At 42.3% G+C, this 22,923-nt stretch overlaps 2 protein-coding genes across 2 annotated transcripts in view; one reads left to right on the top strand and one right to left on the bottom strand.

Moving 5' to 3' along the window:
- The first annotated feature begins 672 nt into the window (after positions 1–672).
- On the top strand, positions 673–19,798 carry nat10.L (N-acetyltransferase 10 (GCN5-related) L homeolog). The gene is made up of 29 exons (XM_018257376.2): positions 673–830; positions 5,974–6,093; positions 6,203–6,294; positions 6,684–6,855; positions 7,079–7,201; positions 7,646–7,707; positions 7,817–7,931; positions 8,095–8,202; positions 8,700–8,833; positions 9,394–9,487; positions 9,803–9,901; positions 10,489–10,625; positions 12,477–12,601; positions 13,187–13,337; positions 14,277–14,373; positions 14,561–14,677; positions 14,939–15,040; positions 15,133–15,207; positions 15,465–15,581; positions 15,688–15,821; positions 16,711–16,759; positions 16,957–17,053; positions 17,307–17,417; positions 17,514–17,686; positions 18,300–18,419; positions 18,498–18,596; positions 18,688–18,761; positions 19,101–19,184; positions 19,441–19,798. Exons 2-29 carry the CDS (start codon positions 5,986–5,988, stop codon positions 19,535–19,537), a joined length of 3,066 nt encoding a protein of 1,021 aa, XP_018112865.1. The 5' UTR covers positions 673–830; positions 5,974–5,985; the 3' UTR covers positions 19,538–19,798.
- A 1,764-nt stretch (positions 19,799–21,562) lies between these two features.
- Positions 21,563–22,923, bottom strand: part of abtb2.L (ankyrin repeat and BTB domain containing 2 L homeolog) — a 73,996-nt gene continuing 72,635 nt past the window's right edge. Inside the window, exon 17 of the mRNA XM_018257374.2 lies at positions 21,563–22,435. Within this exon, the coding sequence (XP_018112863.1) occupies positions 22,238–22,435 (198 nt within the window). The 3' untranslated portion in view covers positions 21,563–22,237. The remainder of the gene's footprint in view (positions 22,436–22,923) is intronic.

The following is a 22,923-nucleotide window of genomic DNA, read 5'->3' as shown; positions in this document are numbered from 1 at the left end:
ATGATGATTACATACCTCCCAACTGTCCCTTTTTCGGAGGGACAGTCCCTCTTTTGACAGCTCAACCCGCAGTCCCTCATTTGTACTGGAAAGTCCCTCTTTTCTCTGCACTGAACAGCCAGAAAAAGAAACAAAGTTTCTCACTTAATTGGCTTTTAGCAGAGAGCCCAGAACAGCTAACAGGTGCAAATAAGATACTTTGTAACAAATTTGAGACACAAAAACACAGTTTAGATGAGGAGAAATATTTTCAAACTTTCATAACCTGCCAAATTTTGTAAAACAAACATGGTAATTAGGGGGTGTGGCCACATAAAGGGGTGTGACCAAAAATTGCTGCGCTACGTGCGGGAAAAAAAATTTTGTCCCTCTTTTTACTTCCAAAATGTTGGGAGGTATTACTGGGATTCCATAACAGAGTATGTTTAACACAGGGGCATGGCCTACATTTTACATCTTTTTAATATATGGAGGTTGGGACAAATGTGTTATCCTATATTATATATCTACACGAATTATGTAATTATGGCTTATGTAATTATTACAGTATCCCGATAACAAGGGCACAGGCAAAATACGACACAGTGAAACAACTTTTTTGGAATCACTTCACAGTGTATTTAGGCGCAAAACAGTACTGCTTGTATATGCAAAGCGTCATCAGAGAAAACCGCGTCGTAGACGTCACTTACGCTACGTCCCCAAAGAAGGACCTTCCGTATCCATCAGGCGTTTGCAGGGGCAGCCCCTGGATTTTGTGTCAGGCGCTGCAACGGCACCCGGTGGTCCTTTCTCGCCCAGTGTGTGTGTGTCCATGCTGCAAGTTCCATGTGAGTTTCCGCTGCCTATTTTCTGGGGTTTCTGGGGTATGTTTGTGGCTCTGACTGTATCTCTGTGTGGAAGAGCTTTATAAGGGTGATGGCTGCAGGGATATAAGGAAATCCTATCCTGATAACTTTCCTTTCATACTTGTTATTCGTAAAATCTAGTCCTATGAGCAATGTGCGTGTTTCTGCACCTAAAGGGGTGGTTTACCTTTAAGTTAACTTTGAATATGGTATAGAATGGCCAATTCTAGGCAACGTTTCAATTGGTCTTCATTATTTATCTTTTTTAGTTTTTTAATGGTTTGCCTTTTTCTTCTGACTCGTTTCCAGCTTTCAAATGGGGGTCACTGACCCCATCTAAAAAGCAAATGCTCTCCAAAGCTATTCAGGCTTCTCCTATTCATATTCCAGTCTCTTATATAAATCAATGCATGGTTGCTAGGAGAATTTGGATCATAGAAACCAGGTGACTGAAATAGCAAACTGGAGAGGTGCTGAATAAAAAGCTAGAGAGGTGCTGAATAAAAAGCTAAAAACCACAAATAATAAAAAACAATTGCTAATTGTCTCAGAATGTCCCTCTCTACATCCTACTAAAAGTTAACTCAAAGGTGAACATCCTCTTTAAAGGGCGACACCACCAAAAAAAAAAAAATATTTGTATGAGTAGTTGCTGTTGAAAGCAGTATCTGTCTGGATGTTTGTCTGTCTGCCTGCACTGCTGGCTTTGACTCCTGAACAAATGTAGCAGAAGCCGGCTGATTAATGAAAGTTTAGAGAGTCAGAACCAGAGAACAGAAAGAGATAATCAAGTGCTCCTTTATAATCGGGATGCACCGAATCCACTATTTTGGATTCGGCCGAATCCTTTGTGAAAGATTCGACTGAATCCCCAACCGATTCAAAACCTAATTTGCATATGCCAATTGGGGGTGGGAAGGGGAAAACATTTTTACTTCCTTGATTTGTGCCAAAAAGTCGCACAGTTTCCCTCCCCATATACAAATTTGGGTTCGATCGGCCAGAAGGGTTCAGCTGCTGAATCCTGCTGAAAAAGACCGAATCCTGGATTCGGTGCAACCCTAATTTTTAATAGCCATTACATGTGCAGATCATTTTATGGGGGGGTCCCCAGTAAAGCAGCAGATCCCTCTCATGTCACTTTGAAAACTCCAGCTTTGTGGTTGAGTTCCTAGAAAGAACTCTCCACTGGCACTGCATTTTTGGCTCTCTGTCTCTGAGCTGGTTTCTTCTTTTTTATTTGAATGGTACCAAAACACACACACACACTCCAAAAGATCAGGCATAGCTTTCCCAGCATGCTCTATTGTCCCAAATTAGAACTAAAAAGTGAAACATATATAATTTAAGAACATTATAAATTACGATATAAGTTACAATATAGCAGACAAGGTAATAATAATAAATATGTATCAAACATTAAAAATACTCCATTAATGGCTATTTAAGAATGATACAAAAGAACAATATTTATTAAGACCCTTAGGGGAAACAGTATTCAAAGTCTGCATCCAAAAAGTTTCCTTTTGTAGCAACAGTTTTGACCAATCACCTCCAGGTTTGGTTACCATGTCAATACCCAGAAATCGGAAAGTCGATGGACCATGTCCTTTTTCAAGATAATGTTTATACAGCGCAATGTCACTTCTGCCTGTATCAAATGCTGCTCGTAGTGATGAGCGGTGATTACCCATCCGCTCCCTTAAGGTAATGTCACACCTGGAGATTCGGAGAGATTTAGTCGCTCGTCGACTAATCGCCTCTTCTTTGGGGCGACTAATCTCCCCGAACTGCTTCTGCCTGCTGCAATGAAAAAACGCCTGCGGCATGGCACTCGCGGTGCTTTGTTTTCCGAAGTCGCCCAAAGTTGCCTCACGAGGAAACTTTGGGCAACTTCGGAAAACAAAGCCGATTAGTTGCTGGGCGACTAAATCTCCCCGAATCTCCAGGTGTGACATTACCCACTTTTTTGTGCCTTCCCTAGATACATGAGACCACATGGGCGGGCAATTATATATTTTAATATGGGTATTTGAACACGTTATTTGATGCTTGATGGGGATTGTTTTACCTGAGTGTGGATATTTAAGAACTGGATCAGTTTATCATGTTCCGGCATGTAGTGAAGTGTATGACTATGTTCCGAGTGTGTAGATACATGCGACTTTGTAACATTGTACTTTATGCTTTACTTGTCATTTTTGTTACAATTGATTATTTTGATACATCCTTCCTGCACTGACTTGTATCTATATGTTTATTTACCACTATGTCTTTATATCTTTAGTTTTGGTTTGCACATCTTTTTTTATTTTAATTTTATTTTTTGTATACATTTTTTTTATCAGGGATGGGTAGTGACGTCACTTTAGTGCCTTTCCCGCCACTGGTGTTTATTTAAAGGTTGCAGTCATTTGTTTTAACACTTTGAGAAATGCTGGGGAGCTAGCCCGAAACGTCAGTTGTTTTTTGTCAAATAATAAACACATCTTTTTCCATTCATAAGTCCTGTGAGCGCGAGCCTCTGTTGTGCCTGCATACATTTGTTCAAGCTTATGGCACCCAGGCTACCTAAATATCCAATAACCGCACTCCAGGAACTTTGTAAGTGGGAACAATTAAAGTGGTTTATTTCAACATTTCGGCTCCTCTACTAGGGCCGTCTTCATGATGACATCCTGAAGATGGCCCTAGTAGAGGAGCGAAAACATTGAAATAAATCATTTTTAAATACTGACTTTCTATGGCACCTTATAGCAGCCCCTCTGGCATTTGCCAGAACTCACAGATTGCCAGTCCGGCCCTGATGAACTCCATCATTGTTGATCACAGCACAGCATTTCTGTACTGCTTTATGGCTAAGAATCTAGCAATCAGAACTGTGGTCAGAGATGCATTATTACATCTGTGCATCCCCGGATCTGTGGATTCTTTCAAATGCCAGTGGGCTACTGTATTATTATTAACATGTATTTTAGAGTGCCAACATATTTTGCACAGCGCTGCCCTAGACAGTCTTTATTTTAGGTGGCAGTTGTGGGGCTCTTTGGGCCTCTGTGTACTTGAAATACCAGGGCCTATTTTGAATCCCAGTCCAGACCTGCTGCTGTGCCCTCATTTACCAATACTGCCAATGTTCCCGCTGTAACTTCAACTGCAAAACAGTGGTTCGAAAGGGAAATTTAAATGTTTTTGCCTCCCACTTAACCACCTTCTTCCAGTTCTCACTACCACGGGAAACAAAGGAACAAAATCACTCTGAGGGAACAAAGAGACACATAGGTGTCCATTTGGTGTCAACAGTGCTTTCATTCTAATGTAGGAACAGAGCCCTCATACTCTTGGATGCAAACATTGACTTACATTTTTACATTAACTTTTAGTATTATGTAGAGAGGAATATTCTAAGACAATTTGCAAGTGGTTTTCATTTTTTATTATTTGTGGTTTTTGAGTTATTTAGCTTTTTATTCAGCAGCTTGTCATTTTGCAAGTTCTGCAATCTGGTTGCTAGGGTCCACATTGCCCCAGCAACCATGCACTGATTTGAATAAGAGACTGGAATATGAATAGGAGAGGCCGGAATAGAAAGATGAGAAATAAAAAATTAGCAATAACAATACAGTTGTAGTCTTTCAGAGCATTTGTTTTTTAGATGGGGTCAGTGGCCCCCGTTTGAAAGCTGGAAAGAGTCAGAAGAAATAGGCAAATAATTCAAAAACTCAAAAAAAATGAAAAGTTGCTTAGAATTAGTCATTACATACTAAAAGTTAATTTCAAGGTGAACCACCCCTTGGGAACAATCTGTTTTCAGATTGTTCCCAAGAAATAGACATTTTTTCCAATTACTTTCTATTATTTATTCGATTTTAAATTTAGATTTTGGAAAAACAGTAAAATATGTTTCTGTCTCTGGTGTTTGAGTCTGGCAGCTCAGTAATTCAGGTGCAGACTCTAAACTGTTACAATTTTGCAACATTGAGTTGATAGATTTCTCAGCAGCATCTCTGGAGTATTAGCAACTATTGTATCAATTCTAACAGCTGCCTGTAATGAAACCCAGGGATTCTGCTCAGCAGGGACAAAGATAAGAAATGTATCCACTAAATGTATCAATTTAGAACAGTTTACAGGGTCAGCGACCCCCCTCCTCCCAGAGCTGCTTTTGAAGGTGAAAAATTACACTTTACACTTCAATATTAGAAAAAGCGTCACACATAGACAATATACAGTAATTAGAAAAGTCGTTCTTTCTGGTGATCTATCTGAAAACAACTAGTTGTTGAAGGTGAACAACCCCTTTAATGCACATGTGCTCAAAGGCTTTGCATCTTATTGAAATGAGAGGCAACAGATGGCCATGCTCCAGGTCGGACCCTTCCAAGGAACACATAGGTAATAATACCCTTGGAGCTTCAGTAGACCCTGCTTGGGGGTGAACATGCATGACGGGGAATGGGGATGCATTTGTAGTGCATGGAGCCCAATTAACTGATTGCTATACCATTTTCTGTCACATAGCAGGGGATTAACCTATTGGTGCCCACTGCCATTGAAGATACAGGGAAAAAAAGTATATTTATCAGTACCGGCTTGGAATTTGCATCTAATCTGCTTTAGTGTGCATGGTCATGTTGTGGGCCCAGTGGCCAAAACATTTCATACTGATTGGGTCCAGGAGGAAAATCATATGGGGCTGTGAATAGGGTCCTTGTCCATTGGGTTTAAACTGGTCCTGAAACAATCCATCTCCAGCACAAGCCTTTCTGCAAATAAATGGCTACGTGTCTATGGATTATTCGTAAGGGTGCCGTTCCTGTTTCATACTTTTTTCATAAGTCCAATAATTGGAGCTGTGGCAAACACAAACAGTTGAAAGTCATAGTTTTAGCAGCCATTGTTTTATATAGAGTGGAACCTGCAAAAAAGTAAGTTGTGCACCCTGCGTGGCCGATTAGTACCAAGAAATATGGGGCAGTACATTTTATAAGAGAGAAGAGAACATCATGCCATATATTCACAAGTGTCTGCATTGGAAGGGTGTATTCCCCTCATGTGTTTTATTTATGTTGCAAATGATACATATATTGAATGCCTGAGCTTTGTAATATCTGTGTTTCTCCAGAATCAAATAAAGATGCAACGCAAGAAGATCGATAACCGCATCCGTGTCCTGATTGAGAATGGGGTGGCTCAGAAGCACAGGAGCTTTTTTGTGGTTGTGGGGGATCATGGGAAGGATCAGGTAAGAGCATGCATTATATATTCATATATTCTGAAAATAAACTAGGGTTTCTCAGCTCATCCAGTGTAAATGTTAAAATTTTATGAATGTTTTTTTTTTCCCCCTTTAGGTTGTCATTCTTCACCATATGCTATCAAAAGCCACCGTCAGAGCCCGTCCTTCAGTCCTGTGGTGCTATAAGAAAGAGTTAGGCTTTAGCAGGTGGGATTATCTTTTTTAACATAGAATCAATTAATACTAGGGATGCATTGAATCCAGGATTTGTTTTTTTTTTTCAGATGGATTCTACCGAATCCTTTTTCCTGGCCGAGCCGAATCTGAATCCTTAAAATCACGTGACTTTTCATCACAAAACAAGGAAGTAAAAAGATTTTTAGCCGCGCACGCAGTTTTCTTCTTCCCCTCCCACCTCTAATTTACATACACAAATTAGGATTCGGATTTGGTTCTCTATTCAGCCGAATCTTTCACAAAGGATTCGGGGGTTCGGCCGAATACCAAAATAGTGAATTCGGTGCATCCCTAATTAATTCATCCAGAGTAGAATTTGTTGCCTGTTGTTTCTTACTGGCTTTTAATGTGTCTTCCAGTCACCGGAAGAAAAAAATGAGAAAGCTGCAGAAGAGGATAAAAAGCGGCTCCCTAAACATCAAGGAGGATGATCCCTTTGAGCTTTTCGTTGCTGCCACTAACATTCGGTATTGTTACTACAACGAGACCCATAAAATCCTTGGCAACACGTTCGGCATGTGTGTTCTCCAGGTTAGCTCTCTGCACCAATACATTTACTCCTGCGTTCCTCCAGATTTGTTTAAGATGTGGTTGAATTGTTCCATCCCTGAGATCACATTCTACAGATATATTGCTTTATGTTCATTACAATCTGTTGGGCAGTTGCCCATATTATACATGCATTCCCGTTTCTTGCTTTTAGTTTACATTTTTGTCCCATAGTTAAACCAGGGTGCTCTTTCTTTCCCTTCAGGATTTTGAGGCTTTGACTCCCAATTTACTGGCTCGTACTGTAGAGACTGTCGAAGGAGGAGGAATTGTGGTTCTTCTTCTGCGCACCATGAGCTCACTCAAGCAGCTTTACACCATGACCATGGTAAGAATACAGGATGTGAGGCATTGTGAAAAGTAAAATATTCAGTAATTGAGGGTGCATGCTAAGCGGTTTCCATTGTGCACTGCACCAATATGAAACGAACCCCTTCAATCAGAGATTAGCATGGACACCCGGGTCAATATGTTTAGCAGGAATCCCTGTAGCCAAATAGTTAACCCCCAACACGGGAGCAAGCAGCACCAGGGCCAACTCAACCTCCAAATTGTAGAAATGCCTTCCAGATTGCAACTTGTCTCCTGGGCGCGACCAGGGTTTCTGGCCAGGGACTTTGTGGAGCAGGCTGTAAGTATGCCTGCCTGCTATCTCTGCTCTGTGCAGGGTGCACCCCCCAAATATTTTATATACACATTTTCTCTAAGCAGTGTCAAATACTTTGTTTTATGTAGATCTTAGTCTTTTGCATAATTGTGTTTTGTATTGTAGGACGTTCACTCTCGCTACAGGACTGAGGCCCATCAGGATGTAGTTGTGAGATTCAATGAGAGGTAATGAATATTAAGTCTGATTTATAGCTTGTCTCTGTATAGAAATCCTGCCCATTGGGGTGGTGTTCAAAGCAAATTAGGTAATGCTTGTGTGTAATTTTGCTCTTAGGTTCATTCTCTCCTTGGCCTCCTGCAAGACCTGCATGGTGATCGATGATCAGCTAAACATTTTGCCAATCTCCAGCCACATTGCCAACATAAAGCCTATCCCTCCCAAAACTCAGGTATGTGGGTGGTTGTCGTTCTGAATTCACACTGGCATTGCTCGGTTGGAACACAGTCCTAGAGTGGGATAAGCATGTGACCCAGTTCAGTGTTTTCCATTGTATTTGAGAGTAGATGACCCGGTATTGTTCCTATTAACCCTGTGTATCCTCCCTTTCCCAGGACGACAGTTTGTCCCCCGAAGAACAAGAGCTACAGGATGTAAAACTTAGTCTTCAGGACACGCAGCCTGTGGGAGTTCTGGTAGACAACTGTAAAACTCTGGATCAGGTATTAAGCTTCTTCTACAGACTTTGCTATCAAAATATAAATATAATATCATGGGCAGGTTTCCCCTAGCAACCCACAAATATTGTAGTTTTTTATGTGACAATGTCAGGAATGGATATTTTTATATTTATTTTTAGAGCTTTTTGCACCATTCCCTGTACTGAATTTATCAATGGGCTAGAGGGACTTTTTACACTACAGTATGTGTCCGTTCCACATTTAAATCAGGGGTTCCCAAGATGTAGGTCTGGCCCCCATTGGAGTTTCAAATCAGTGGATGTTAGGGCTCAGGGTGAAAGGTGAATTCTTATTTGCTTGACCGACTCTTTCCTGGAAACCCAGCGTGGGTGTGATTGGTTGTAAACACATATGCTAAGCAAGATATTATTGAAACGATAGCAGATATGACAATATTTGATATCTTTAACCTTGTTAATGTGGAAGTGGGGCAATGTGACATCTTCTCCTTGGGACAACCATCTTCATCCTTGTTTTAGGCAAAGGCAGTGTTGAAGTTCATAGAGGCTGTGTCTGAGAAGACCCTTCGGAGCACAGTGACCCTGACAGCAGCTCGTGGTCGAGGAAAGTCTGCTGCTCTAGGTCTGGCAATTGCAGGAGCTGTGGCATTTGGGTAAGGCTGTCAGTCGCCATGCTGCCAGAAAATGACATCATGATTGTGTATAACATTTGACTACCATTGTATCTCGGAAAACTATGTTGTGTATCTGTATATAGGAAATATGGATGTGCAACATAGGGTTGTCTCCAGCTACATGCCAACATAAGATATATCCATATTAAACACAAAGGTGTGCTAGCCCATGTAAGTGAAATTGGCCACCTTGAGTCATTACTAAAATTTGCCAGCAAAACAGTCTAAATGGATGCACATAGGCTGTTTCCTGATCAAATCCTTTTGGTGAAAATGTGTATCCTCTTGATAACAATATAGAATTTCACATTCATATAGATAATCAGCTTGAAAAAAAGTAATCACTGTCTTTACGCTGAATGACATTTTCTAAGGCTCTATTGCAATGTGTAAAGCACCTGCAATAGAAATGCTTCTGTATGAACAGTTCTCTTTTATATGTGGGTTCTGGTGTTACATTTCTTTTCTTTGCCTGATTGGCTGTCCTTGTTGTGATTTGTTACAGATGGTAAATTGCTTCTTCTTTTCTTCCTGTCTAGGTATTCAAATATTTTTATAACTTCTCCAAGCCCTGATAACCTGCACACTCTGTTTGAGTTCATCTTCAAAGGGTTTGATGCACTGCAGTACCAGGTAAGTAAGTAGTTCACTTCATAGGCCTTTGTTTGCCAAATTATCTGACTACACCACCTAGGGGTCCAAAGGGTTGGGTAGCCTGAAGAACAGTTAAGGTGGCATTTGGGGGTGAGGGCATTTTTGCTACCTTGGATACCCCTGGAACTATAACAGGGTGACTGTTACCTCGATATTTCTTTATTTCTGTAATATTTCTGTCAAATTTGCTTGGCACTGCAGAAAATCATCTGGTAGTGAAAGCGTTAAACGGACGGGTTGCCCTTTTGTTCCCTCCTAAATGTAACGTTTTGACATATTGTTAAACTGTTGTAGGAGCACATGGATTATGAGATTATCCAGTCTTTGAACCCAGAATTTGAGAAAGCCGTGGTTCGAGTGAATGTGTTCAAGGAGCACAGGCAGACTATTCAGGTAAGTGGAATGATATTTCTACCCAGCTACATAACAGTACTATCTCAATAAAGGACGTTCTAATGCCAAATTGAAGGGTGCTCACATGAAGAGATTCTTTAAGAAGTAATTACGCTAAATACAGGCGTGGGACCTGTTATCCAGGATGCTCAGGACCTGGGGTCTTCCGTTTAATGGATCTTTCCATTTTGATCTTCATACCTTAAGTCTACTACTTGTTTCGGATAAGGATTAATTTTATCTTAGTTGGGATCAAGTACAAGCTACTGTTTTATTATTACAGAGAAAAGGGAAATCGTTTTAAAAAATGTGGATTATTTGGATAAAATAAGTCTATTGGAGACAGCCTTACCATAATTCGGAGCTTTCTGGATAAAGGCTCTCTGGATAACGGATCTCCATATCTGTACCCAATTATTTCTCCCTCGAAAAATTAAGGACTTTCAACTGTCTAAATGGCTGGTGGTGTTTACTGGCAGTTACTATTCATAGCATTACAGGCATGGCCCCTATAAGATATGCCATTAGAAAGGGGATTTATGGGGACCAGGTGGATATTTAACATGTCTGTTGTTTCCCAAACGCAGTACATACACCCTGCGGATGCAGTTAAACTGGGGCAGGCAGAGCTGGTGGTGATCGACGAGGCGGCCGCTATTCCTCTTCCACTGGTGAAGAAACTCATGGGACCCTACCTGGTGTTCATGGCTTCCACTATCAATGGGTGAGAGAGCAGTGACTGGGAATTAAGGGAGAGGGAAGAGAAACTTACTGGAACAAATGGCATTCTGCCCATGCTCCTGGCAGTATTGGACTGATCTAAACTAGTATGTTTGCTTTTTACTGGAGAACATAAAATATGGCCTTTCATATGTTAATATAGGAGTGTGCAGCCTTCATTTGCTGGGTCTGTAACATTTGGTCAATTTACAGGGGTGGTTCACCTTCAAAAACTAGTTGTTTTCAGATATATCGCCAGAAATAACGACTTTTTCCAATGACTTTCTATTTTCAATGTGTGACCGTTTTTCTAATATTAAAGTCTGAAGTGTCATTTTTCACCTTCTGAAGCAGCTCTGGGAGGGGGGTCGCCGACCCTGTAAACTGTTTTAAATGGATACATTTAGTTCATACATTTCTTATCTTTGTCCCTGCTGAGCAGAATCATCATTACAGACAGCTGTTAGAATTGATACAATCGTTGCTAATACTCCAGAGATGCTGTTGAGAAATGGATCAACTTAATGTTGCAAAATTGTAACAGTCCAGAGTCTGCACCTGAATTACTGAGCTGCCAGACTCAAACACCAGAGACAGGGACATTAAACTTAGATTTTGTAAAGCCTGTAAAATATAAAAGATGAAAAGTAATGGAAAAAAATCTTTATTTCTGGTGAAAAATCTGAAAAAAATCACACAAAGTGTTTGACAGGTGAACAACCCCTTAAAGGGGACCAGTCATGTAAAGAAATAATTCCAAATTATTTTCTGTCATGTTAATTGAGTAAAATAAACTTTACTTACACTATATTTATTGTTTAAATTTTTCCTTCAGTCCTGGAATTACACAATTACAACAAGCAGACAGGAGCCATGTTATGGACACTGTTATTAAGATAAATTGTGTATCACTCCAAAATCTTGTGTATACACCAGAATAGGGAACTTATGTGCAGTGCCCTAGATGATAATAAAACCTGAAGAGGGAAGGGGCAATGTGAGAAGTGCAGTGTCATGTAGGGGCTGCTGCCGCCTGAAAAATTAGTGCTTAAAAATCAGCGTCAGCGCGGGTCAAAAGGGGCAGCAATTGCGCTCTCTGCACTAGCGGAGCTGAATTTCCAGGTTAAAACCTGGAAATTTGACTCTTAAAGTTACAAGAGGCGACTTTTTGCCGCCCTTTGTAACTGGCTGCTCACTGCCGCCTGATGCAAGGTTCTCATCTTGCCCATGGCAGGAGCGGCCCTGCATTAAGGAAGTGCGGAATGTAAAGTGAAAGTAATTGAATGCCCTCATTGTCGGAATGGCCCGGCGGGATACCGGGAAAAAACCCAGTGGGCCCCGACCCACATCGGCCCCCGCCGGGCCAGACCCCCTCTCCTGTTGCTCCTTTTTTTTTTTTTTTTTTTTTTAAGCAAAAGGATCTTCGTGACACACAGCGTAGTGTGCGCATGCGCGCCGTTGGGGCGCCTTGTGCGCATGAGCGCCGCTGGGGCACCTTGTTTGCGTATGCACCGGGGGCGCCGTGTGCGCATGCACACCAAGGAGGTGGCGCACAGCACACAGTAGGGGATGGGGGCCTGTAGGGGGGCCCTGGACTGCAGTCCTGGTGGGCCCCAGTCCGACCCTGAATGCCCTACCAATATGCCTAAGGCATAGAGGTGTGGCAGAAATTTGATTGACAGCTCAGAAATTTAAGCACCCATTATAACAGATATGGATGTTTTGAATGAAAAAAAAATGTTGTTTCATGTTTAATTTGCTATGGACTTTTATATAATACATTATTATGTGTAGGTGACAGGTCCACTTTAAATGCAAAGAGAGGCTAATGTGTGTGACGGTTTTTCTGTTCTAGGTATGAAGGAACTGGTCGTTCCCTGTCTCTGAAACTGATCCAGCAGCTCCGACAGCAAAGTGCTGACAGCCAGGTCACCCTGACAGCTGAGAACAAATCCACAGCTAGTAATAAATTAGTATCAGGTACATATTATATCAGACGCCTGAGCTCTGAGAATAGGTTTGTCTCCGGTCAATACTGCCACTTGCTATTATTTACATAAGTAGTGACAGTTTATTAACATTAGCTGTGTTCATACAGTTAAAATCCTGCAGTAACTTATTACAGGTAGGCAGTACTCGTAAAGGCAGTTGCAATGCTCTTCTCCAACCAACAGATGGTGCTCATGCACAGCCCTTGTGCTTCAATTCTAAGTTTAAAGGGACTGTATCCCCCCCCTTATTCAAAATTAGCGCAATGAATTGGACTTCTCTGAACATACATTTGGCCTCAGGAAATATGTATAGTTTTCCTTTAAAATGGGGCAAAATCTGCAAATTTAAAATATTGGCACATTTTGCTTCCTGTTTTTGTGTGCAGAGTCAAAACAAATCTCCAGTCCACTGAAAACCCTCTGTATAAACAAATTCCTCCCTTCTCCCAGCTACAGACGGTTAGTATTTTAGATATAGAGCAGCTGTATAACAAGATGTATAAGATTTAGGGAGCCATGTTCCTTTACTGTGTAATTCATAGTGACGCCTCCTACTTATTTTTTCTGCTCTCAGCCCGGACATTGCACGAAGTGACCCTCCAGGAATCGATCCGTTATGCACCCGGAGATCACGTAGAGAAATGGCTGAATGACATGCTGTGTTTGGATTGTATGAACATCAGCCGAATCATCTCTGGCTGCCCCCTCCCTGAGACCTGTGAGCTGTATCCTTATGCTGCGCTTATATGCAATATAAAAATCAGGAACTTCATTTCGCCCCCCTTAAAGGAGAACTAAACACCCCCCAATAAGAAAAGCCCCTACCTACTACCCTAGTCCCCCTCCCTGCTGCTTCCCCCCCCCCCATAGTTCATTACCCCTAAAAGTGTCCCGGATACATTGCTCACATATCGGTGCAGAGTAAGCGCAGCGGAGCTAATAGGCTCCATATTTCGAGTCTTCAGTCTTCTATTCAGGACACTTTCAGGGGTAATGGTGTATGTGGGAGGGAAGCAGGGTGGGGGACTATCTAGGGTAAATAGGTAGGAGCTTTTCTTATTGGGAGGGTTTGGTTCTCCCAACCTTTAATCAAAGCCATATTAGGGTACAACAAGATTTGCAGACATAGGGAAACATAAGTACTATAAGCCAATAATATATAAGACGGCAAATAGGTTTTCACCCTAATTAGCCTTCATGTTTGGTGTTGGGGGTTAGAGACCTGTGTGGGTCAATTTTTTTGGAACCAGTACCCAACCCGTACCCACAAACTGCAACCCGCATTCTTACTCGATTGGACCCGCTACCCGACCCGTAAGTACCTTATCTGCAACCCGGACCCGCTGACCATTAAGAATCAGGTAGTGCTGTCATTGTAAACCGTAAGTGACCTCATCGGAAATAGACGTGATCAGAAAAAAAGGGGTAAAACTCGCTATTGAGAAGACCCGCGGCCCGACCCGCAGAACCACCGACCCGCATCTATACCCGCAACTTCTACCCACAACCTGCAGGTTTTTGCGGGTACACAACCCACTCAGGACTCTATCGAGGGTATCTAGGAGAGTAAATAGGCATTCACCCCCTAACCGGCTGAGACAGCCTGCCGCAGCTTGGGGCTTGGTTATCATATGCAATGGGATATTCTTAACACTTGGCTGCAGATATTACATTAACCGGGACACACTATTCTGCTATCACAAGGCTTCCGAATCTTTTCTACAGAGACTCGTGGCTCTGTATGTGGCTTCTCATTATAAGGTGAGTGGCACGTATTTCTGTTTTACGATCAGCCTTGAATTGCTCTGTATGCCTGACCCCCATACTCTGAAAGAGAAAATGGAAAGGATCAAGGATGCCTTTTCTTATTAACGTTTCATTAGTCCTTTGTTTTGTGTTGTCATATCTTTGTTATAATGTTGTTTTTCCTCCCAATGTAACCTTGAAGAATTCACCCAACGACCTCCAGATGATGTCTGATGCTCCGGCACACCATCTCTTCTGCCTCCTTCCCCCGGTTCCACCAACTCAGAATTCTCTGCCAGAGGTCCTGGCCGTGGTCCAGGTACATTGTCTTGATTCGTTTTCCAACAAGCAAAGCAATGTCATAATCAAAACAATGTGGAATCTGAGCTTGTACTACAAGATTTCATCTCTCGGTACAGATGGAGATAAACTGCACATTCTGTGCTCTAGCTTTGATTGAACTATAACTCTCTGGGTGGTTCAGCAGTCCTGTCCTGTAAATCATATTGTTGTGTGCAAAGTATTGTCATTCTTACCTTGCACCCAGGTTATTTATGCACCTTTCCTCCTTGTATCCTAGGTGTGCCTCGAGGGAGAGATTTCCCGCCAGTCCATCCTGAGCAGTCTATCCCGTGGGAAGAAGGCATCAGGGGATCTGATTCCCTGGACTGTTTCTGAGCAGGTGGGTTCCAACTAAAGCCACTTACTAGCTGAGGATTCTTTGAAGGCATTTTGGGTTATTCTGCTCATCAATAACACATTTTCTGTCCACAGTTCCAGGATCCTGACTTTGGCAGTCTGTCCGGGGGAAGAGTAGTGCGGATAGCAGTTCATCCAGACTACCAGGGGGTAATATTGTATTATGGCTCTTTACTGCTCCTTAGGGGCAATAACATATTTCCTACTGCTTTGCAATGGTTTTTGGGTACCTGCCTTATCTTTACCTTTCTGCATGTACCGAATTGTTTTAATTATGTGTCAAATGGAATCCGTAATTCTCTCTGAACTTTTATATGAATATGTCCTTTTCGATCCTTTCTTTCCCCCCCCAGTCTTGTTTCTCACCCAGCATTGCCATTTGCTCACACTGTTGTTCCCTCTCACAGATGGGATATGGAAGTCGTGCCCTGCGGCTGGTGCAGATGTACTATGAAGGCCAGTTCCCCTGCCTGGAGGAGAATGCAGCTAACAAGCCCCAGGAGATCACCTCAATCAGCGGTGAGGTATGGGCGCACATTTTTATTTTTTTACATTTTTCTATTAGGATTTGTATCAGCCTCTGGGAAATGGTTATGAGTTCCTTCCACCCAAAACTCTGTTTGACCTTAGGCTGTGAGTCTCCTGGAGGAGTCGCTTACCCCTCGGAAGAACTTGCCACCTCTGCTATTGAGACTCAGCGAGAGGCCAGCAGAGAAGCTTGATTATCTTGGCGTATCGTATGGGTTAACCCCCAAACTGCTGAAGTGAGTATCTTGTTGGATTTATACTAAGGTTGCCACCTTTTATAAAAAAATTTACCGGCTGCTGGGGCGGGGCCTCAAATGGGCGGGACATGATGTCAAAAGGGGTGGGGCGTGACGTCAAAAGGGGCTGGGCCATGCAACGGAGACCCGCGGACGCTAGAAGAGGCAAAAGAAAAGGTAAGTTGCAGGGGATTGGGGGCAGGCCGAGGGCTCCTTGTGATCGTATTACAAATTTACCGGCAGCTACATTGCCAGTAAATTTGTAATACCGGCCCCAGCCTTGGCAGGTATTTTACCGGCTAGGCCGGTAAAATACCGGCCGGGTGGCAACCCAAATTTATACTGATGTAAATGCTACTTCATTTACAGTAGGGGGTACATTATCCCTTATAATACAGAAGTGATACTCAAAGCTCCCTGTATAACTCAGCCTGCAGCCTTATATGGTCACAGTACAACCCCTCAGTGACTTCTAATATCCTTATCATTTACAGTAGGGGGTACATTATCCCTTATAATACATGAGTGATACTCAGAGTTCCCTGTATAACTCAGCCTGCAGCCTTGTGTCTTTATAGGTCACAGAACAACCCCTCAGTGACTTCTAATTTCCTTATCATTTACAGTAGGGGGTACATTATCCCTTATAATACATGAGTGATACTCAGAGTTCCCTGTATAACTCAGCCTTGTGCCTTTATATGGTCACAGAACCCCTCATTGACTTCTGATATCCGTATGATTTATAGTAGGATATACTTTATTCCATATCGCTTTTTAATAGTATTGTTTAATCAAGTAATTTCTTCAGCGCTGTCTTATACTGGGTGGTTCTTGCCTATTATTCTTACATTACAATATCCCTTTAAAAAATGTCCTCTCTTGACAGGTTTTGGAAGCGTGCTGGGTTTGTACCGGTTTATTTGCGGCAAACTCCGGTAAGTGTTGCTATAGCTTTTGTCTTAGGCCTATGTACCCAGCTTGTCACTCTGTAGACTGGCCCAGGGAGGGGTATGAAGAACCAGGGGGTTGGTTGATTTAAGGCAACATGTGAATGTGCTATCAGTATTGGCAGATAAGACCGCACAGTGAAACAGTAGAAGTGATTTGTGAGCTCTTTGTTATTGTGTTGTAGAACGACCTCACGGGGGAACACTCCTGCGTAATGCTGAAAACTTTACATGAGGATGAGGAATCTGATCAGGAGCCTTGGCTGACAGCATTTTGGAAAGGTAAAAGCTGGTTGGCTGCTGGGACATGCAAGGAATTATGACATGCCCATCATCATCATTTATTTATATAGCGCTGTCAAGATACGCAGTGCTTTACCCATGAGGGTTACTTCAGTATGTTCACATCTGAGAGAGAATATGATTGGAGCAATTTAAGCAGTACTAGTGGCTGTTTATAGAAAGTATAAAAGTTATCATGCTTTGATTGGGGAACCACTGTTGGAAGCCTAATTCACTCTTGGATCTTTTGCAGATTTCCAGAAACGTTTCCTCTCTCTCCTCTCCTATCAGTTCAGTACTTTTACACCAGCGCTGGCCCTGAACATTCTACAGAACAGGAACATTAAGAAGCAGTCTGAAAACTGTGAGTCTTCACCAAATCCTCCCCTAATCCTGAGATATATATGTTTTACTTTTCTCATTTGCTGCCCTCTCACCACGTTCTTCTCTTGGAATTTAGTGATTTCTCGCTCTCAGCTAGAGGGCGCCCTAACACCCTACGACTTGAAGCGATTGGAGATGTACTCTCGTAACATGGTGGATTATCATCTTATTATGGATCTGATCCCTTCTCTGGCTCGGATGTACTTCCTGCAGCAACTGGGAGGCCTCAGCTTGTCCGCGGCTCAGTCTGTTAGTCAATATACTATACCATATTTATATATATATTTGTGATTGTTGCACTGCTGTGATATGGCCCGTATATCTGTTGGCTCCTTTATGTTCTATTACTGACCATCCCTCCTACAAGCCATAAAGAGAGATCTTTTGAATGTATTACCTACCCTTTAATCCCATCCTGTAGTTTTGGTTTCTAAGTCAATACCCACTTTAAACTCTACCCTGAATTGTCAGAATTTCTGCTTTGGCTCTAACAAGCTGCCAAGGGTCTATTTCTATCAGTCAGTACTCTCTATTATCCATGTGGACAGTCATTCAGGGGCCAGCTGTTTATCTGGCCAGTCATGCAGACTACTTGGATATTGTTCAATATGGCTGTACATATTAAATAATATATATGGCCAAATAGTTAAGATCTTTTTCTTTTTTTTGGCCTACTGTCATCTGTTGATGCCCACTCCCTTCACCAAGAAGAGGAGTCAACAGGAGAGGGCAGAGCTAGTAAGATGGGTTAGATGGTATAACAGGACTATCAATGCACTGGGTGTCCCAAGGGCACAAGTTCTTTGTATGGTATTAGATGTTTATAGGAGTGGTCTAACTCCATGTTCTTTCCTCCAACAAGGCTCTGCTCCTGGGCATCGGCTTGCAGCATAAAGGTGTTGATCAGCTGGAGAAAGAGATTGAGCTACCCAGCAGTCAGTTGATGGGACTCTTCAACCGTATCATTCGGAAAGTAGTACAGGTAGGTTCTCTGTCACTGGCGCCTTTTTGCCATCACTTTAACTTTGTAGACATCTCCTGATCTGGCCTCTTTCTTTAGCTGTTTAACAGAATCCAGGAGAGGGCGGTGGAAGAAGAGATGGTGACCACTAAGGAGGTGGTTATGGAGCCAACCCTAAAGTCTCTTCAGGAGGATCTGGTAAGACGAGATACCCGTGAACTGAGTATTTTGATACATTTCTTCATTAAGCGCCTGGTTTTATTTGCTTTTTAATTCATCTTTTGACCAGGAAGAAGCAGGCAAGGAGTTTCAAGAAAAACACAAGCAGGAAGTGGAGAAGCTAAAAGGGATAAATCTCTCAGAGTGAGTAACCCTGCTCAGATATCCAACATGGCCTTAAAAGAAAGGGCAAGTCGCACTCATAGTCTAGTAAAATGATGGTTTTGTCCACGGTTCCTTTACTTATCTAACTGCTCCAGTACAAGCTTACGGACCATACCTTTATGAATGGGTCAAACTTTTCCGATATTTGATTGTTTGTGATTGGTTCCTCATATCCTGATGTGTTTAACCTTCATGTAGTATCAAGTAGATTATGTGGTCAGTCAGGCTGAGGAACAGGCAGAGTTTTAAGAATATTTAGTGAAACGATTGGCTGGAGATATCGGGCCATGCAATAAAGAATATGCCCTCTGTCTGCAGATATGTGATCCGAGGGGATGATGAGGAATGGAATGAAGTCCTGAAAAAAACGGGTCAAAATGCGTCTGTTATCAGCATGAAGAGGTAAGTCATGGCACATGGATCATGATTTTCTTACCTGCAGATGAATATCTGCCCAGTTTTTGGATTGGACAGGAAGATCCCATATGCTAGCCATTAAACTGCCAGCTCAGTGTGTTGGGCACCAGTTGGCAGCTCTTGTAGACCCATGTAACCGAAAAATGCAGTTATAGTGCCCTTCTAGCTTCTTATGCCAGAATGTTTGTCCTGCTCTTTGTATCTGATACAACCCGATGCTCATCTCTCCTCACTTTTCTAGTGACATGAAAAGAAAGTTGGAGAAGCCCGAAAAGGAGGGATTCAAACAGAAGAAGCTCAAAAAGAATAAGGAGAAAAAGCAGAAATTTGCTAAATAGTTCTCTAAGGCATATTGTGATTGTGGGAGGATCTGCTGAGCCCAGTATATTTATATTGTCATGGAAAAGGTGGGAGGAAACTTGCACCAAGGGAGGTTTTCTTCTCTGGCTTCCCACAATTCTTCACTCTTCCCCCTTGTTCTCTGTGTGCCAGACAGAGACTAGCAAGGATTTTCCCAGATATATTTGTGGGGCTCATTTTTGTTTGGTGATCTTTGTATATTTTAAAACTGTACATAAAGCACCGTATGTGTAAATATATACACGTTTCTATATCAATATGTGCCTTCTTTATATGTGTGAGATGCGTTAAGCCAGAGATCCCCAACCAGTAGCTCGTGACCAACATGTTGCTCACCAACCCTTTGGATATTGCTCTCAGTGGTGCTTTTTTTTGAATTCCTGGCTTGAAGGCAAGTTTTATTTGCGTAAAAAACAAGTGTACTGGCAAACAGATCCTTGTGTAGGCTGTCAGTCCACATACCAAACAGCCAATCAGTGCCCTTATTTGGCACCCCTGGGAATTTTTTTCATGATTGTGTTGCTCTCCAATTCTTTTTACATTTGAATGTGGCTCACGGGTATAAAACATTGGGGACCCCTGCGCTAAGCTGTGTATATATCTCAGGCCTTTATCTGTCTTGTGTCTACAAAGCTAGGATGGAGAGCAGTGGCTCTTAAACTGCGGGACTGCCTCCCTCCTTGGAGGGATCAGGGGGTCAATTAGGGTAAGGGGATAATGCATATTTGCTCTGCTAGCTACACCTGAGAGCCCAGTTAAAATATCAGTTTGCATGAGGTTTGGGGGGGGGGTGCTGCTCTGAATATTCTTGGCTTGGCTGCAAGGCTACACCACCAATATTTTCCTTCTTTTGAGGCAAAGGGGGGACCTGAAAAGGGTGGGTGTTAACAGTTTGAGACAACCACTGATGTAGAGACCATTTGACCCATCTTATTTAATGGACACCTTTTTCTACCTGCCTAAAATGTCCTTCTTCTACGCTGCACCCTAAATAACCACCACCTTCTACTCCATACCTAAAATGAAAATGTATCTTCCCTAGATTGGGCGACACAGGCACCATTGGGATGTAGATCGATACTCCGTACCTAACCGTGACCCCCACCTTCGACCTAGCACTTAAAATGGGTGTCTTTTTCTACTCGGTACCTAAAATGAACCCCACCTTCTACCCAGTAATTAAAATGAACCCCTCCTTCTACTTAATACCTAAAGCAGACACCATCTACTCTATACCCAAAAAAAAGCAACCTTCTACTCAGTATTTTAAATGGCCACCGCCTACTCGCTACCTAAAACGCCCATCTTTGTGTCACTACTTGGAGTTCTTGAATTGCAAATCTTGCTCCTTGTGTGTGGGTCAAAATACTTGAACTGCAGATGTGCAATTGTGAAACTAGACATGTTTTCGGCTAATGTTCCGATAGTTTTAGGGCAGCAGTGACAGACGAGTAAGGGCATTTTGACCATTCCCATTGAAGGCACTGCATAGTTCAAAACATGTCATGTACCATGAGCCTTATGGTTTGATAGCTGCTAATGTGACCCACGGCAGAAAAAAACTCAAACTGCCTTCTGATTGGATGATCCTTGAAACACAAAGGAATACCCGTTATATATTTACGTTTACCCCCCACAAGGACATGCAAACAACTGTATTGCCAGCCTTCCTTGGATTGTTATAGGCAAGGTGGGTGGTCCAGTTGAGCCCACTATCACTTCTTCCTTCTTGCCTCCCAGGAAAGAAAAGTCTCCTAGCTGGGTGGGATGGTCTGTGACCTTAGCCTTTAAATAGAACACTGGGTGGGCTCATGGGTGACATCTGCCATATTGCAATCTACTCCTTGCAAAGAGAACAGAAGTATATATTTTTAACAGATGACTATGCCTTAGATATCTCATTCCAAGGTGAAAGATATTGTACCTTATTTGTTTGCTTTAAGCAGGGAATTCACCATTAATCAGTATGTCTTTGCTTTCCATTCAGCATATATCACTCTCCTTTTGACCAAAACCTTCCTTTATTTGTTAATAAAATCCAAATATTAATTCTTTACATCACAAAACAATTACAGAGATTATACATTAATCTGGGTCTGTTTCTGTTCCCCAACTCCTAATTGCCTTCTGATCTCTTGAGCTGGCAGGCCCTCGGCTGTTCTAGTGTGACAATTCATATGATCCCATGCCAACAACCACTAGTTGTAGGCTCAATATCCCAGATTTTATAAGGTGCAAAATGATTTGGCCTCCGCCATCGCTTCAGTGTTGCCATCTAATAAGGCACACACAACATCTAATGCAGGCATTGGGTAACCAGCGACACCCCATTAATTGCATGGGAGGATTCTGGGATATGTGGACCTTCATCCTCTCACTGTACCTTCTACCTCTATAAGGGTACCAAAGGTTTATTCTGATTTGTCTACAAAGAGCTTTTTGTTTTGAGCCTACTTGTATTTTAATACTGTACACATGAGCTCACTCTCCATCTATCTATACAGGTAAATCCATTAATCCAGGAGCCCATTTAAACCAGAACCAGGGTTCTGCCCCTGCTGTGAGGTGTTGACTTGGATAGAACCTGGTCTGCTGTCTTTGGGTTTGATTGAGTGATTTAAGCATTGTTCTCTGCCTGGGAGTGCCTGTTTCCATATACGGCAACCCTAATCATTGGGTCAAACCCGGGACGATATATACACATTCTTTATGCGTCTAGACAGGGTCTCCTGCAAGTCCGTCAGGGTATCCAGCCCCTGTACTTTGCTATTGCGTCCATATATAAGCTGTTTAAAGGAATCCTGTTCCAGGAGAGTCTTCATGTTCTGTAGGAAGAATCCCTCGCAATAGAGAGCCAGTTCAGGTGCATTGTGGATCTGCAGAGCAAAAAAGACCACATTGTTTATTAGTTGGCAATTGGGAAGGGAGGCATCACTTATTTTAGGATGTGCAAGGGCAAATTATACAGTAACTAAAAGGAGTGGTGGGGTTGCATATGGCACCCAAATGTAGAGTTGTTCACTAACTTTCCATGGCCCTCAACCTGAAGTCAAGAAACGTGATCATCAAGCGTGATAACATTGTGCTAAGCAGTGGTTTCCTTACAAGCGAAGGTTGTTATGAAGAATAATAATTACAGATGTATGTTGAAGGCCAACTTTTTGAACTGTATACCAAAACAGTGTGAGGGTTATTCATCTGGTGCTCTCATTAGACGGGTGAAATGTTTATTTGGGGAGGCTACCAATAGACTGCTTTCCGTTGGAGAGCTTGTAATTATATATTGTTATATAGCAGTTGGTCTCTATTTGGGGACACTAGGACTCACAATATAGTCTATTATTATCTGCCTGTGCTGGTGCCT

The sequence above is a fragment of the Xenopus laevis genome, chromosome 4L (genome assembly GCF_017654675.1).
Source record: "Xenopus laevis strain J_2021 chromosome 4L, Xenopus_laevis_v10.1, whole genome shotgun sequence".
Taxonomy (NCBI): Eukaryota; Metazoa; Chordata; class Amphibia; order Anura; family Pipidae; genus Xenopus; species Xenopus laevis.
The sequence above is the reverse complement of the archived record's forward strand: the minus strand, read 5'-3'. Positions and strand labels throughout refer to the sequence as shown.